The sequence below is a fragment of the Melospiza georgiana genome, chromosome 1 (assembly GCF_028018845.1).
Source record: "Melospiza georgiana isolate bMelGeo1 chromosome 1, bMelGeo1.pri, whole genome shotgun sequence".
Classification (NCBI taxonomy): domain Eukaryota; kingdom Metazoa; phylum Chordata; class Aves; order Passeriformes; family Passerellidae; genus Melospiza; species Melospiza georgiana.
The window spans coordinates 17162523-17180376 of NC_080430.1; the positions used below are offsets into that span (position 1 = coordinate 17162523).

A 17854-nucleotide genomic window follows, 5' to 3' on the forward strand; every position below is an offset into this window, starting at 1 on the left:
GTTATTGAATTTCTTTTAGTTAAAACTTAGATTAAAAATAAGAAAGAAACTTAACTTGAAATGATGCAGTTGACCTGCGCATAGTCTTAGCAGATTATGGCTTCTGAGAGAGGAAGAATGGTAGAAATATGATATTATTTCAGACTCCATCTCATGGCACTTTTTGCCTGCTGTGGTGATGAGTGAGATGCTGAAGTAATTGAGGACAATTCCATTTGTGAAATGGAGGAACCTCCAAATCATAACAGAAATGTTCTAACTTCATGTAATTATGAGTTGTTAAGGTAAAGAGAGAAGTCCTTCAGTCAAAAGGCCTGAAACAAATTAGCCTTTCTCAGCTATCTAATCTCTTACCTGTGTCACTGTATTCTGATTTAGTTTCCTCATGCATTTTGAATCTCAAATTAAGAGCCAGTACCAATAGGGTTATATCACCTATAAGCTGATAGGAGCCAGATCATCCTTTATTTTATTTGTTCCACTCTTCACACTGAGGATGGCCATTGCACTACTTCCATATCCCTGGTTTGGCCTCATCCTAAACTGATGTGTAATTAAGCATATCTGGTTTTGTGTTATGGATGGTATTCAGACCCATAGATATGTCTGCTAGTGCCTTATTTTGATGGTGGCATGACAGCTGGCCCCAGAAGTGTTGCATCTATTACAGTTTCAAAGCACTCATGGTGTAGTGGTTGTGTTTGATGGTACTCTGGAATCTGAATGCTAAAACTGGAGGAGAGAATTTCTGGGGGTGTTCATGGTGCTTTGGTTAAAATAACAAGTTTTTTCCTTTTCTGAGCTCAGGCTGTGGCACATGAATAAATAACAAAAAGCTCAGGAAGCGGGGGATGGTTTCCATAAGCCTTCACTGAGCAAAACTCAAGTTCAATCACTGGGGATTTTGCTGCTTTAAGCAGCAGATTCCTCCTGCAGTGCCCCTGGGCTGGCGGCAAGAATATCAAGCTTCACTCCCAGTTAGCTTGCTTCATACTTCTAGACCTCCATTTGTGGGAACAAAAGGAGAGTGAGGGGACCACAACTCCAAGTTACATCTTATTTTCAGCCCAGTAACTTCAAAATTCTATTTCCTTGAGCTGCATTAATGTGTAGTCCTTCAATCAATGCAAAAATTTCTTCAGAGGTGCTCTCTACTAGAGCTGGCTTGAATATTCGGACTAAATATATCTAACAGTTAAAAAAAATATTTGGAAAACTTTAAAAATACTCATTTTCATGTGAAATGTTTGCCTAGAATATGTTTCAGAGGCAGACTGGTCATTATTGGATAATGACTGGTCACCTACTTTGAGAATATTGAAAAGCATCATCTAATCAGTAGGAACTGATTTAAGAAAATGTGGAATGAATTTTTCCAAATGCATTTTTAGAAAGCAGAGGTTCTGCAAACAATTATGTGACTTAAGCAAACATCCTGGGAAAACAGATTGTGAGCAGTCTGCAGATCTTGGATAATTTTCCTGTGTGCTTTTCCCCCTCCTTCCCATTTGCTGAGATTCCTTAGTCGTGGCAGCTCTTAAATGTGTAGTTGTTATTTATATTAGCTGTATACTTCTGGGAATAAACACACTCTGCATTGCTGAGTGGATATACACAGTTTAAATCCAAAAAGTACATTGACCTCCCCAGACAAAGCAGTGGGGGGAGGTAGGCCACAGAAGTTTGCACAGCTGTCTTTAGCAGCCCATGAAATAGTGTTGTGATGTACCCTTCATCTCTTGGGAAGTGAGCAGCACCTCCCTCCCTGACTGAGGTAGCTGTGTGTCAATCCCCACCGCTCTCCTGTGCACTCAGGTTTCCTGCAGGTGTTCAGTGACTCTGCAGTGTGTGTCTGGCTGTCCAGCACTGCACAGGTCAGTGTCCAGTTGTGCACATGTTACTGTGGTGTGGAATAGCTGTCTCTTGAAACTGTGTGGTGCCATTCAGAGGGTTATAACCCACCATGGTGTTGGGAGCATCCTCACCAGGGCATCCCTGTGCCCTCCTCAGTTCCTGTAAACTTTTCAGTGGTCAATATTTGTGTAGCATATGTATTACTTCTGCCTCAAGTGACAGCAGGAGATGGCCAGTCTTCTTTTTCCTGCCATTATCTTGTGACAAACAGTGTTTTGTTCTCTGCCCCCTGTTCCCTGAATTGTGGGCTCAGTTATCCTGGAGACAAGGTCTTGAAAACTGCAGACTTCCAGCTGCTTCTTTGACTGGCTTCATTCTCTATGTCTTCTCCAGTGGCTAATGCTCTGCTTCTCCCCAAGTGTTTGCAATCATATTTAATCAATATGCTAATAACTGCACAGTGGAAATTGCTGATTCTGAGCACATTACCAGTCTAATGAATTGACTGTAGCAATAGTTGAATGATACATTAAGCAGCAGGGCCCTAGTGGTGTGCCTGTGTCTCTCTGCCTACACACAAGACTCTCTTCAAGACTTGCCCTGTCTCTTAACCTGCCATCAGGCTGCAGTGTTTGTGTTCAGTTGCTCTTGCACAGGACAAAGTCAAGATCTCAGTTTTGGGTGTGTGCCTGTGCAGGCCTGAGGTGTGACCCAGATGGAGGGGCTGATTTATGGCACAGCTTCTTGGGCCAGGCTCCCTCTGCCAGTAGGGCCTGCCTTAGGTAGAAAAAGTTTAGGGTGGATAAGGTTGTGGCTCAGTATGGGGTAAGTGCTGCTGCGACTTCTGAGGCTATCTGGATGTTACCAAGAGACAGAACTGCAGTATTTCATTTCAGTTGTGGCCAAGGGTTGGGAGGCTAAGGGAAATCCATTTACAGAAACAATGTGCAACTTCCTGCTTGAGTTGTGTGTGGGAATAAAAATGGCAATAGAGAATTAGAGCAAGTTTAGCAATTCCATCTCTGCCTTGGCCCTTCCTTCCCACTTTGTTAAACTGGTAAATGTCATACATGCTGGTGATTTGCTTGTCTGTCTTCTGCTTTTACTTAATATATCCCAAATTGCAAGAAGTCTGTATGACTCAGTCCAAAATAGTAGCACAGTCCTAGGAAACATGTGAGGGCGTTTTTGTCAACTCTCCTTTTTTGCCTGAGTATATTAAGCTTGAGCTGATGGAAGTTCATAATACTTCTGATCTTGTCCTGTGTTGATGTACCTTCTTGCTGACGGGGGTTTGAGACAGGACAGGCAGAGTAAGGAAGTGGATCCATTTTGTTCTATGTTTGTCTCTGAAAACGAAAGCAAGAAACAGACCCAGATTGTTTTGGTACTCAAGGGACATGGAAGGGCTCTTTGCTACAAGAATATGCAGAAGACAGTAATATGAGTAGAGTAAGTGAACTGTAAAGTAGAATATGTGTACTGAAAACTTTTAGATTGGAATCTGTAGTGGCTGAGGATTGTTCCTGCCACTGTATTTTACTGATGGGCAGGAGGACAAGAGGAAACAAATCCTTGTTTTTGTTTATCACTCCATTGGAGTAGCACCTTGTAGTGCTGCAACAAAGTTGTTTGCTGTAGCATCTTGTCTACATTTTTATTAAAAAAATCTTTTAAAAGAAGTCCAGAACTTTAGTAGTTCTCTTCTGGACAAAGTGGAATATTCTACTCTTGAACATTTAGGAAATGAGAAATAGACATTTCGTGTAGGGTAAGCTGTGTTTGTGGCACGAATGCAAGCAGGTTTGTGGTGTAGATAGTGTGACTTTTAACCACGTGATGGCTGTTGAATTAATACTCCTGAGTTAGTCCTGGTGCAGTGCTGACCCAGCTGAAAACCAGCACATGTTCCAGTAGCTTGTATCACTGCCATCAGGTGACATGATCAAAGAGGGATAGAAGGAACATTGTGCCTTGGGTGATTTGTAATCAGACTGTATCTGCAGGTAGCTAAAGGATACCCATCGTAATTCCAACATGTTGTCCTTGTTTTATGTGTGTGGGGAACAGTCTTTGAGAACTGTCAGACATCTGTCAGAACTTAGACATCTCATAGGCCCTGAATTCATGTGGAGAAGGGGCATGCTTGGGAGAGGTGTTTTTGTGTATGTGTATTTTTTTTTTGTTGGTTTTAGGTCATTTGCTAGTTGGAATTTTCTTGTTTTAAGAAAAATGTGTCTGAAAATTAATCCAGACCACTTTCAAGTAAATACATGTGATAAATGAGAATAGCTTTTATGTGTGAGATTTTTTACTCTTTAGCATAATAATTATTTTGAAATATACAATAAGTCCACTATCCCATCCAAATAACATAACCGTTATTATTGGAAAAATTTTTATTTTTGCTATTAGAGCTGATTAAATAAAGCACTGAAGAGGTGATGCATTAAGGCTAAGGCAATATTAGCTCACTTTCTTTTGGCGTGGGTTTTGTTCCATGCTCTTCCCAATTTGACTTGCCAACTTACAACTAAATGTGAAGTATTGGGTTTTGGGCTTTTTTTTATTTGTTGTTCAGACATGAGCATTCTGACTCATCATTGTTACAGCTTTATCAGACTCTTACCTCAGACAAACTTTCAGAAAATTCAGACTTGTTCTGTTGAGTTTATTTTTCATAGGCTTTTTTTAGATGGTTTCCTTTTCAGCCACCTGCAGTGCTCTTTGCAATTGCACATGTTCATCTCCTATGAAGTTGCTTTTTTTGGCACACAAAATGCTTTTCGTTTGACATACAGTTTTGTTCTACTCCCATGGTGGTTCTTAGTGAGTCCAAACTACCGAAGAAGCCATTTAATTTTTCCTTTCTGTTGTGCTTTCCTACAGTCAAAAATATATTTAGGTTTGTATGTTTTGTTTAATTCTAGACAAGTGCATTGCTTCCAGTAAGGAAAAGGACTCAGTCAGCTACTTTAAGATGCTGGAACTCTTATATGGAAGCTTGCATAAGCATATTTCTTTTTCTTTTTTTTTCTTTTGAATTGACTTAGTCGTGCTCATCTTCAGGAATACCCAGAAAAAAAAATTGAAGTTACTGGTATCTAATTTCACAGACTGAAATACACTTACACATACAGCTGGAATTTTGACTTTGCATAATCAAAAGCATTTATCTGCTCTTTAGGGCTGAATACAAATGCAACATGACTGCACATCCCAAATGTTATTCTGTCAAAAATCCATCAGATTGTACTGTTGAAACACTTCTCTTTTGAAGTGTCTTCCAATTTAAAGACTGATTTTAATCAGCAACTGGTGTTAGTTAAGCATTGAAATGTCTGTTCAGTTCACTGTGTAGAGCACTAGAGGAGAGGGGGTGGACCTTGGGAGTTCTCTTATTGGGATCCTGTCTTGGTGAAGGGGAAGTGGTGGGCTAGAGGAAGGGCTGAGTAAAAGAACTGACATTCAGAAAGATGTTTGTGGCAGTGTGAAACTCAAGTGAATGGTTACCAGTTGTTAATTTGCCATGTGCTGTAGTTTTGATCTGATGCAGAGCTGGGTCTGTACTTCCTGTTGTGCTGTGCTTCTGAAGTGATTGGGTGTGGGGTTCAGCCTCAGCTCAATCTGCTGCAAATACTGGAAACCATATTCTAGAGTGATCAGGGATTTTGTGTCAGAACAGGGAATAACACCATGGAAGCTGTTTCTTTCTCTTCCCCCACTCCTGACATTGGGTGCTGAAAAGCATAGACTTTAGGAGGCAAGTGGAGATAATTGCCTTCTCTCCTCTTCTGTCTTCCCACAGAGATTTACATTAGTGATGCATTTTTTCTGTTTATTATACTCAAGCTCTTGAAGAAGGTATTGAAATAGCAGTTGCCTTTGAAAGAAAAGAAGCTTATCTAGAACACAAAAAATATGTTGTACTCCATATAAACATGTATCACGGGTCATTGGAGAGCTAGTGTTTATTTTTTTTAATGAATAATGTTCATAACAGACTTCTTACTGCAGTGTATGTACATTTAGTTTGCTCAAATGGCTAAAATTGACGGTAGGTTTTGCCAAAGCACAGGAAGTGTTACCTGTGACTCACTTGTGTGCTTTCATTAGCAATTAAAAACATCGGTGGAAAGTGTTTAGCAGAGAAATCGAGGCTGTCACTGTGTGTCACTGTGCCCAGAGCAGGCAGCTATGGCAGTGCTGCCTGTACCTGTGCCCACCTGTGCCCTGTCTATTCCTGGTGCAGGTGCACAGCTCCAAGCACAAGCAGCAAAGCTCTCACTTGGCATAGAGCAGGAAGTCTGGCAGAGCCAGGAATAGAACTTCAATCTGCTGTTTTCCAGGCTCTTGCTTTTAGGCCCAGCCCCATCCCACCTCTTCCCTGGCTGACATGCTGGCAGACAGCCGCCTCCTGCGTGCGGGGCCAGCTGCTGCTGCAGCGCTGTCTGACCTCCATTCTCCAGATGTTTGAAGTTCCATTTCCCCCATGCTTATGTGAACTTTAGCAAAGTGCTTCTGGCATTTCACCAATGCAGCGGAGAGGAGGGAGGGCTGTTGTCTTAACTGTTTTCTTTCTTTCTATAAGAGGGGCCTCTCTAGAGCTGTTAAAAATCTCTTCCTCTGCAGGACTCAAACTCCATTTGCCTTCAGTTGCCATCTGCCAGTCTTACTTCCCACATTCCTCTCCCTGTTCCCAGACATGCTCTGTGGACCTCCCCTCCTTATGCTCTGTGTTGACATCATCTTCCTCTCAGTTGGGGAAAGTGGGGAGCAGGGGGTGAGGATGTGATGAGACTTCCTTGTGTCTCTCCAAAGATGTTTCTCATTCATAGACCCTAATTCTGTGAGGTGCATTTCACAGGTGAGACCTACTGGCTTCTGTCAGGTGCCCCATTTTATCTGATCACCCTCTCACATGAACATGCCTGAAATAACCATTAAGAGAATAATGTGAGAAGCTTCTTTCCTTCAGTGCTGTCTGAGGGATGAATATGTATCCTCCATAGCAGTCCTCCCACTTGCACTTGGCACCAGGAAAGAAGAACCAGGCATGAACTCAAGTCTGGCTCTTGGACAAGTGGGCTGATTTCTTTGCTCTGATTCCTGTCCTAGAATGCCGTGTACCCGCTCCCAGCCCCTCTGGTCTGTCCTTGCCCTGTGTCCCCTTTCTGATCAGCTTCTCCAGAAGAGTGCATGACTAGATTTGCCAATAGGGTACTCTGAAAAGCATCTATAGAAATAATCCTTCAGCTGAATAAGTCTGTCTTTTTCCTTTTCTGTACTGTTGTATAGGTGTATGTGCCGCTCCACAGGTTGTGTTGTGGAAACTGGGATCCAGTTGGGGTCCAATTCTCAGTGAATTCTAGTCTTCCTTTTGGAAGAAAGGCTAATGGTGGGGCTATTTGTCTATGGCTAGTAATCTTTAAGCCTATTTCTCTATCTTCTGTTTTCGGTTTCTTGATTTTAACCACACTTTTTTCTTTTTTAAACACTTGTAAGCACATGTTCTGTTAGTCAGGAGTCAGGTTTTTGTTAAGTATGCCTTGAAGTAAATACAGCTTAAACTTGATATGAAACTATGTGCATTATTATTTTACATTTTGTGCTTCTGAATTCTAAAAACAGTACTGAGTGAATGGGATGTCTGTGGTGTACTTCACTACCTGACCACTCACCCCCTATAGCTGTCCTGATATCCCAGAAAAAAAATCTATGTGAAGTTATAAAATATCTTCAAGTGTTGCTGAAATCTGGTTTGCTTTATGCCAGCATCAATTGCTAGGAGAATCTGAGAAAGAATTGCTAGTGTATATAAAAAAGGTGTAAATTCTAAATCAGGGGCTAGCTCCACAGGATTAAACTGATATATAATCTATGTTCAGACATAGTTGAAGAAATACTGATAGACAGTCAAAATAAGGCCCACAATCAACACTTCTTAAACCTTTCTCTCCATTGGATAATATTAGTAAAATGCATTGTTAGCATTGTGATTTAATTTATATATATATTTATGTATAGAAATGTATTTTGAAAGTGTACTATTATGTTTGAGTTACTTCTGGAAGTGGGACTTAGTATTTCTGTCATTATTTTTCCTTTGATCTCTCTAGTGGCTTTCCCCCTCTGCTGGTGACAAACATTTTATATGGACTGTGAAAGTTGCTGTATATATCTGTGTTGCTGGCCTTGGTTCATCATGTCAATCTGTGAAAGCTCTTGAATGTGAGCCCTCTGTGCAGGAAAAGGAAGGTGGCATATCAGATTACACGAGATATGGCTTATCTGGCTCCTCTAGCCTTTTACCTTAAGAGGCCTGGATTTACCAGGACTTCAGGAGATGAAGCTTTCTGGAGAGCCTGGCCTGCTATTGTCACTTGTGTCACTTGTCTGTATGTTGACAAGAATGTGTGAGAAACTTCTGTCTATAAACCTACCAAAAACATTGCTGTGTTTCCAGCTCTGGAAATACAACTCTTTAATCTATTTCAGTTGCCTCCTACATTGCCAGCACCCCATACAAAACAAACACATACGGTGAAACTCGGATGTCCAAATGCTTGAGAGTGATAGGAGACCTTAATTTCATGGTTCAAGTTCAAAAGGCATGGCAGGATATTCTGAGGATTCTCAAATGAATTTTTGTAGTGGTGTTTAGGCAGCTATTAGCCTTAGTGAAAATTGGATTGAAGGATTGTTTATGTGAAATAAAAAGGTCTTGAAATCCTTATGTTCTTAAAGAAATTTGGGGAACTGGAAAAAGCATCTCCCTTTTTATTTTCCTCCAGTAACTGTTGCTTGTTGCTAACACTGGGTTTCTTCTGTGGATTCACTGATAAATTGATAAATAGACAGTGCTTTAGCAGACTTGATTCTGGTTACTGTCCAAGAGGCTGTTAAAAATATCTTGAAATGGTCTCTTGAAGAGGGAATGGTAAAAAAGGCCACTCCCCTTTTTATTATGAAAGCGAAAGATGACCAGTATAAAGCTTCTAAAATGGTGCCTTCATATGAAATTTGTTCAAAGCTAACTAGGAACTTGAATTTCACACAATTGATAGCCAACTGGGCATAACAGAAGATTGCATCAGTCTTCTGCCTTAAGAGATAGGATTGACTCCCCTAGTCCCTGATAACAGAGCAGTACTTCAAAGTTTCTTTCATTTTTTTATATGCTTTTCAGTTGTTGGTTAACTTAGCCAGGTGTCTGTGCTGAAGAACTGGGAAGAGGCAAATGCTCACCAAATTGGCCAGTTTTGGTCTGTAACTGAATTGGTGGGGTCACAGTTGAGGTATTCAAATAATTTCTAGTCAATGGAATCGGGGGTTACAGTTCCCAATGCCAATACAGCCTCATACTTTGGGGGAGATCCCCATGGAATAAATGAGTGTGCACAGTGATGAACGAGGGTGGCCAATGCCACTTGTGCCCACACTCTGCTCTCCATGTGTCCTGTGAGGCCAGGCCTGCTTAGTGCTTGAGCTCTCCTGGACAAGAGAGAGAAGTAAACTATTTTGTTTCTGTAGGTAAACTTCTTGAGTTTCTTGAACAGTATCTTGGTGGGGATCAGACCGTATGTAAACAATAGTTTCAAGTCAAATACTTGAGTTGCTAGTGCTTTCTTCAAGAGTTGGTGAAATAAGCAATTTGTAACATTGTGTAGATATCTGATTATACATTATGTCATAAAATCCCAAACTACTCACTTCAGCTTTTTCATGCCTGATGTGCCTTGAGCCCATAATTGTTCTTCTCTGTAGAATATTTATTTGCAGTTTAAATATGTTCACATTTCCCTGTGTTGAATTTTCTTTACAAAATAACAGCTTAAAATGGTGCTCTCACTGAAGTCAGCTGTCTGACTGAGCTCATTAAAGCTGGGGATTTTATTGTTCTTTTTGTGGGTCAAACTGACTTCTTTGCAGGTGGCCTGTGCAACGTGCATTGTCCAGGCCTCTTCAGTGCCTTTACTCAGCCATAACTCATTTATTTAAAAGGTCTTACTAAATATGCTTTCTTTCAGGAAGCAGCAGTGGAATAAACTTGTATTTCTAAAACAGAGCAAGTTGATGTTCTTGTTCTCACCAATTTATTTTCCTTTCAGGGAAGCTTATTGTATGAACTCTATAGGAATACAATAAAGTCTCTAGTTTTGGAGAATAACACTGAGGGTTATATTAAAGCTGGGTTTAGGAACAGGTTGCAAAGTGTAAGGGCTTGGGTTGTTTTGTTTATTAAGGGATGCTGAAAGCACCTTAACATTTGTTTCTTCAGTTGTTTCCTTTGGTTAGTACACTTTATAGTCTGTGTGTGTGAACTTGTAGAAAATATTTGTTTGTGTTATAAAGTTTTTACCTATATGTATTTTACTGCTGTGTATGACCAATCAAATCTGAAGCTGTGACTAATTTTTTGTGGGGAGTAGAATGGATGCTACCTTTCTATTGAAATGTGAAGAGGTAAGCTTGGAATCCAGACAGTTGTGCCAGAGTTTGAGGAAGGAAACAAAGCTTTCTCTGCACCACTCACTGTCCCATGCAATGCATAGTTCTGTTGACAAAGTTCAGTCTGACACCTGTGCCTTTGCCCAGTATTTTGTGTCACATCAGGCACAGTTTCTGCTGAAAGAAGTTACTGTATTTGATGGATTGCTGTGCTGTGATATGTCAAATCTAGTGTTCCAGTTGTCTTGTCTTTGACTAGAGGTCTTTGGGGTTCTTTTTCCTTATGTAATTCTTATATCTTGTACTGTCAGCAATTCCCTTTGGTTAAGAGAATCTTGCTGTTCAGGTATAGAATGGATGAAGTGGTTATCTCCATTAACTTGGAATTCAATGATGCAGTGTTTAGCATACAATCATTTAAAGTTAGAAGGGACCAATAAGGATCATTGAGTCCAATTCCTTAAAGCTCAGCCATATGACTTAGTGTCATCGAGGTGCTCCTTGAGCTCTGACAGGCTTGAGACCCTGAGTACTTCCCTGGGACGCCTGTTCCAGTGACCAACCACCCTCTCAGTGAAGAATATTTTCCTGACATCCAGGCTGAAATTCCCCTGACATGGCTTCATTCCATTTCCTTATATCCTTATATCCTATTTCTGCTCAGCAGAGCAGATCAGCACCTTCCCTTGAGGTGCTGCCCACCTTGAGGAAGTTGTCAGCTGTGATGAGGGCACCCCTCAGCCTTCCCCTCGCAAGGCTGAGGAAGCAAAGTGACCTCAGCCACTTGTATGGCTTTCCCTTGAGAGCTTTCACCGTCTTGTTCACCCTTCTCTGGACACACACTGATTTCAGTCTGGACACACACTGATTTCAGTCTGTCCTTCTTGCACTGAGCTGCCCCAAAGTGCACACAGGACTTGAGGTGTGGAGCAGATTCCTGTGGGGAGGGTACAGCACCAAGTTTGTGCAGAACAGTTTGCTAAGCCTCAGGACCTGTGATTACAGCCAGTGCAGTAGGAAGATGGGGGTGCCACGTGGTTGCAGGTCATGCTGCTTGCATGGCTGATGTCTGAGCTTTGTTTGTATAATTGTAATTGTAATCTCTTCTGCTGACATTTAGGTATGTATAGCACTGATGCCCTGTAATCAGAGCTCTACTTGCCAGAAATAGAGTGTTAGTAAGAGACCCAACCCTATATTTAACTACAAACTGAAAAAGCAAAAAAGAGAAACAATGTCAAAATTACAGAAAACTGTTGCTAGTAAGATTTGCTTAGTCTTCCTTGTCTCCTTGCTTTAGAGAAATTGGCATCTTATGGAAGTCTGTGGATTGTGATCCTACATTCCTTTTTCTCTGAGTGAGTTTAGGGAAAAATTGAAAAGTTACTGGCTTGCAGGTCTGTGTGGCATAGGGCATTTGTTTGTATGATATGAAAGTTCTTCAGAGTATTGCATGAAATGGCCTGAAAAGCTGTCATTAAAAGTAACCTTAGGATTTTTTTTTTGGTCTTATGTGTTTGAATGTTAGATTTTTAAGACCAAGGAAAAGTCTTTGAAGTGACTTTTTGCTCTTCCTTAAACTTGTAAGTTGCAGTGGTTCAAGAGAAAAGGATTTTGTTTTTCCTTGTTTATTTTAGTAACTCCATATGTGTGAGCTTTATTAAAATGTCTAGATACCCTTATATTAGCTTGGCCAGAGCTAATAGAGTTTCAGTCTCTATGTATTGTAAATTGTTTGTTCTGGGCTGGCATACCCTAGCACATGAGTAGAGTGGTGTCTGCAGCACAGGATAATAAAAGAACAACTATTTGCTGTATCATTGCTGTATCATTCACTTGGCCTTGAGGCTACTTCTAAGGAAGCAAACAGTTAAAATTTAACTCCACATCCTGTTGTTCAACTGTCTGCTTTTTTAAATTTTATATGATTTAAAGAAGACAAATATTGGAATCAGCTAATAATTAACAGTTCCTTCAACCTCCAGGCTTTTGGATTAGCTGGCATAGTCCCTGGCACTCAGTTGTAGTGGCAAAGGGGTTTGTTTGACGAGTTCATTTAAATTTGCTTCCCAAAGGAAACACATTGTGCTTCTGGAAAGACTGTCTTTTCTCTCTTCTCCAAATCAATACAAAGCTGGGCTTTGTCTCACTGGATTATGTTTCTAGGAGTGAAAATCCCTGCCCTTTCCCCCAAATTTTAAATTATGCTATGTATTTGTTTCAGCATAGGTCAAAGATACCTGAAGCTGGTCTGACTGCTTGCAAGTGCCTGTTAGCCTGTGCTAACCCATGCCAGTTAGTCATACTTTGTTCCTCTCCATCTTTATCTAAAAGTAGGTTTTGTGCATGAAATCACAAACCAACTACTGTTCAGCTGTCTTGTTACCATATCAGAACAAGCACTCATAGCTGCAGATGTCAGGTGTGACCAGAGCTTTGGGAATGGTCTGTTTTGGCTGTTACCTGGTATATGTGGCTTGTCTTTCTTGGAAATTTAACTGTTGACTGACTGGAAAGCTTTGCTATCCTACTAAAAATTGCTTGTGTGTTGAGTTTTTCCTCTTTTGAAAGTGAAAAATATCACGTATGACTAAACAATAAACCTCCACATGAACATCAAGCAGATAGAAATGAAAATAGAAGAATGACCAATTGTTGTGTGCTTTGTTTTACATAATGTTCACATAAGACTTAATAATATGCAGATCTAAAAAAAGCCCAATAATTTCTTGAAGAGGTAAGATGCTGTCTGGTAGCTCTGACAGGCAGCCTATTGCTCTGGGCAAAGCATATGCTGTGAGCCTTTGCTTTGCATAGGGGCAAAATCCTGCCTTGCTTTTCCAGTGCACCAGATGTGGTAGGAGTTGAAGTCTTGTTTGCTTTGAACAGCAAATTAGTCTCTTGCACAGGCATATCTGAATGCCTTTCAGGATTTACATATGTGCCCTGTTGCTGGCCCTGCACTGTGATGCAGTACTCTTTTTTTTCTCACTGAAATTCATGCCAAGACCTGACAAATCACTGTTCCATACGTAATTTTGGATAAGCTGTCTTATAAAATTAATATATATTTTCCTGTTCTAAGAGGTATTTTCATTAACAGCAATTTGTTGCAGTATTACTTGAGTCAGTTTCCAAAGCATGTATGGTACAGGATCTGTTCCTGGAATTTCTTATCCTCTGTTCCAGTAGCTTACAGAACTTTCATTGTACATTGAAGGGAGGAAAAGTCAGTTTCATGGACTACCTGCTAGAAAAAGATGTGGTTTTTTTGTCCTCTGAAGGGCTTTGTTTTGTTTTGTCTTTTATCTTTTGCTGTCAGTGTTAAGAGAACTCTTAGCATAAAGATGCATTTTTGTCCATCCACTGAACAAAAAATGAGTTTCTTAGTAACAACAGGTTTGGTTTGTGAGGATTAAGTAGAAGCATGGATTTATTTCTAGGAACCTAGCTGTATTTCAAGAACCCTACTTTGAAACGTTGTATGTTTTTTAAATTGATGTTCTCAGCCTCCTAAATTGCTATGTTATTCAGGGGGCTTTAAAATTAGTGCTTTTTCTCTCACATGCGGTGCTCATGTATTACAAAATATGGAGACTTGTTTATTATTTAGGAGTTTTGTAAGACAGTTTGAGACCTGCAGTTATCATTGAACAGAAAGGTTCTGGTTCTGCAGAAAAATTGGAAGAGAGATGAACATGTAGCACAGCCCTTATAATTGTTTCAGCAAGATCAAGAAAACACTGAAAAGGCAGAACTAATGTATATGTTTCAGTCTCTGAAAGGAAAAGGACAAATAATAGCTGCATTTGAAAAATAATTATTAGACTAATCTCATTCTTTAGACTTCATCCTCTCATCTGTGAAATTGGCTGCCAGAGAAAACGTGGGTGCAGTAGGTGGTACCTGATACTGATGTAGGTAAATACTTGATGTATTGGACTGTCTTATTTGGAAAGGCATTTTTAAAATTCCTGACTTAGGGATTTTTCAGAATGTGAGCGTTTAGAACAATAAAGTTTGTTCTAAAGTTTTCCTGGGATATTTAATTAATTTATTCCATATAAGCTAATGCAGACATACACACTTAATGTCTTGCATTGCTCTGGAAAATTGCAACTCTTATTTCTATGAAGATTCTGTGTGCTTTCAAAGTAAAAGAACCTTTAGCAGTGTTACACGTAGTCTGTTATTTAGCTGAAGCTGTGAAAACAAGATTGCTTGGTATCACTGTTCTCAGGTGCTTCTCTACCTGTATTCCTGCATGTAATCTGCAATGCTGCCTATCAGAACTGTTAAGGAAGGGTCTTACATTTTTATGTCTTTGTGTTGTCAGGATAATTTAAGATTATTTGAGCATGTGCACCAGTTAATGAAAAAGACAGTTCAGCTGAAGACATTTCATTTCACAGTGACCGCTGAATGCTGGCTTTCCTAGAAATGTTAATTTCCTGAATACTAATCTTGCTTTTTTTATCTTGCCTCATATAGGAGCAGAAATATCAGCTAATTTTGTCCTGCATCTTTGACTTTGCTTCACTAAACAAAACCTTGCCCATCACAATATTCATTTTATATTAAATCATTTCTAGATATGTACCAAAATGAGGTAGGATTTAGGATGACAAGGATTTTTCTTTCTTTCTGAACCTTCACCTTTTTTTTTCCGTGATAGCCTTTCTAGGAAGAATTGATGCTTATAGACTAAGATTGGTTTTCCTCTGTGGATAAAGTGGTGGCTTGAGAGGTTTTGCTCAAAGGGGCATTTTGTTATCAGATACCATCTCCTTCAATGAGATTCGGAGGTTCTAGTAGGTACTTAAACCAGTGCATTCAATCCCTGAATCTCGAAATAGGCTTCCTAGAAATGGGATTTCTGTGACATCCAATGCTTGATTTGCCCTTGTTCTTCAGCTAGGGCTTAAGCTGTGATTATATTCCATGTAGAAGAATGTGTCTGTTATGTGAAGCTTAGTCTGATTTTTCACAGACTGCTGGATCTTTATCTCCTTTTTTTTCTGAATAAAATGCAGTGTACTTTATATTCCTTTACTTGCATCTTTAAAGCTTTATTTTATTCTTTCAGTGAAACTGCTATGAGCAGTATGACTGAAACTAGCCCCAGTGCTGAAATTGGTCCCTACTAGTACAGACTCTCACTCTGATATGCACTGATGGCTTTGCTGAAAGAAATTACCACACAGACTTCCCAAGCTGAGTCCCCTCCGGGGCTCTGAGCAAATTGCTTAGCTTGTCTGTCCTGGTTTCCCAGCTGTGGAGATGGAGTAATTTATTTCTAGTGTCAGCCATAAGAACACTGAGGGTTAATCTGTCAGGACTGTATCTGCATAGTGTCTTTAGGGTGTCAAAGGAATAACATATAATTGTAATTTTATTATTAATATTGATTATTTCATTAAGGTGTAATTTTCTTACAAGGTTTGTGTAGATTAAACTCATTTCATCAATAAACTGGCATCCTTCCAGCAGCATTAACATTCAGACTCTTTGTCTAACAGTGAAACCTAAACATGTAGCTAGCTCTGTAAAGAAAACAGCAAATGCCTAAAGAAACCCATACTTTCTTGTTTTTAATCTAGACTGTGGACATCCATAAAGAAAAGGTGGCTCGCAGAGAGATAGGCATTTTGACGACCAATAAGAACACATCAAGAACTCACAAAATTATAGCACCAGCGAACATGGAACGTCCTGTAAGGTATATTCGAAAACCTATAGACTACACGGTGCTGGATGATGTTGGCCATGGCGTGAAGGTAAGAACTCCTGGACACTTGAGGACCAAAAATAAAACAGACCAGGAGGCAGGGTCGGGGCAGAATGTTACTGGTACTAAAATGTGTAGCTCCTTTATGGTAGGAAGGGTGATGGGTGTGATGTGCTCCCACATACAAACGTTTCAATAACATAATGGATTGGTTTACAGTGAGGGTTTTTTGAGCAATGTTTTCCTTACCCTTGTGACTGTTAGTGACAGTCACAGTGTCAGGAAATAATGGCTCATCATCTTAGGCTAATGACTTGTCAAAAAAGCCATGACTGACTTTTAAAATTATCACTGCTTCCTCCTCTGCCTTAAGTTATCACTGCCACTCAGTTTTTCTCAATAACTAAAGAAATAAAGGAAGTCATCTCTTATGGGGAAGTTGGCTGGTGGGGTTGGGGTTTTTTGGTAGGTGAACAGAAGAAAAAGGGGCAGCTAGTTTGCTTTTAGATCTCAGTGGCTTTTGATGTCTTACTCCCATTGGACAGCCTAACTTTCCTTTTCTCTAAATAAAAACCTTAGTAAGATAATGTCTACCTCTCTTGAAATGGTTGTAGATGGAATGAATTAATATAACGCCATTTGCTCCTGGTTATCTTTTTGTAAAAAATACTTTTGTATCCCTCTAGACCATGTGTTCAAGGTATATTCAGTTTGCAATAATCTTCTCTTGGATGGCATTTATTCAAAACCTGTGTATCCTCTAAAGGATAGCACATCCCTTGATGTGCTCTGGTCAGTGAGTTGTGCAGCTCTATCAGCCCATGAAGTGACCCTTTGAATTGCTGAGCTTGAGGAAAGGATCTTTGGAATGACTTGGCACAGCAGAGACCAGGGAACCTCCTGCTTCATCATAGCCCTCCAAATGTCCACAGGAGTCTAATTCCAGCACAAGTTAGAAAGCAGTTCTGTACCATGACAGCTGTAGACTATGAATTAATGTAGTGACTTCAGGCTACCTGATTTTTTTTAGTTTATAGGTGAACCTGTATTAAGCCTGTAACCCAGGATTGTTTTTCAGTAATAAATTAAGCCAGTCTTGATGAATAGGTGTTGTGTAGAAGCCTGACACAGACAGATGTATTCTGAATTGCTATAAAATAGAAACACTGGAGTCAGAGAAACTGATGATTTTTCAGTACAGGCTGCATTTGAGGACAATGTTCTACGAATAGGGAGTACAGAAATTCAATGTCAGGTTATTGGTTTCTGCATTTAAGTGCTCCAGGGATCAAGTGCTGTAGAAGACTTTAAAAGTCAAATAATTACTGTTAGTCTCTGAAATTGATGCTTTGCTGAACTACTTGTGTTATGCAGACTCAAAACAGGTTGTTTGATCCATGAAGGCTGAGGTTATTAAGGGTTAGCTGTTGCATCTTCCAATATCAGTATTTGCTTTTGGGAGTACTACTGCCTTTATTCATGTAACCCTCTTTTCTTAGTGGGTGCTGTTTACTCATTTCTAGGTAGTTCTTATGGAATGGTTTTGGTAAAGGGTTTTTTTGAAGATTAGTTTTTTATTCTATACTGAAAGCTTGGTCTTTTCAGAGGTAAAAAAGCCTCTAGTAATAACCAAATGGCCAACTCAATTACAAGACAGCTGCAAATTATATCTTGATATTGTTTATTTGACTGACTTGCCTAAGTCTGTTTTACACCTGTCAAAGATATGAAACAGTTGGTATTTTCTATGTAAAGTTGTTATACAAATGAAATAAACTGCCAGCCAGACCTCAGGTATGTAGTTCAAGGTGGCTGCCATGT

The 17854-nt window shown here is 39.9% G+C and overlaps 1 protein-coding gene across 5 annotated transcripts in view; it reads left to right on the plus strand.

Annotated features, from left to right (window-relative positions):
• The window catches only part of ABI1 (abl interactor 1), a 77267-nt gene that overhangs the window by 32761 nt on the left and 26652 nt on the right, over nucleotides 1-17854 (plus strand). For 4 of the 5 annotated variants that reach the window (XM_058039237.1, XM_058039246.1, XM_058039219.1 and 1 more), the window contains exon 3: nucleotides 15906-16082. The exons of the other annotated variant lie outside the window; for it this stretch is intronic. In XM_058039237.1, coding sequence (XP_057895220.1) covers nucleotides 15906-16082 — 177 coding nt within the window. The remainder of the gene's footprint in view (nucleotides 1-15905; nucleotides 16083-17854) is intronic. 5 annotated transcript variants of the gene reach the window in all.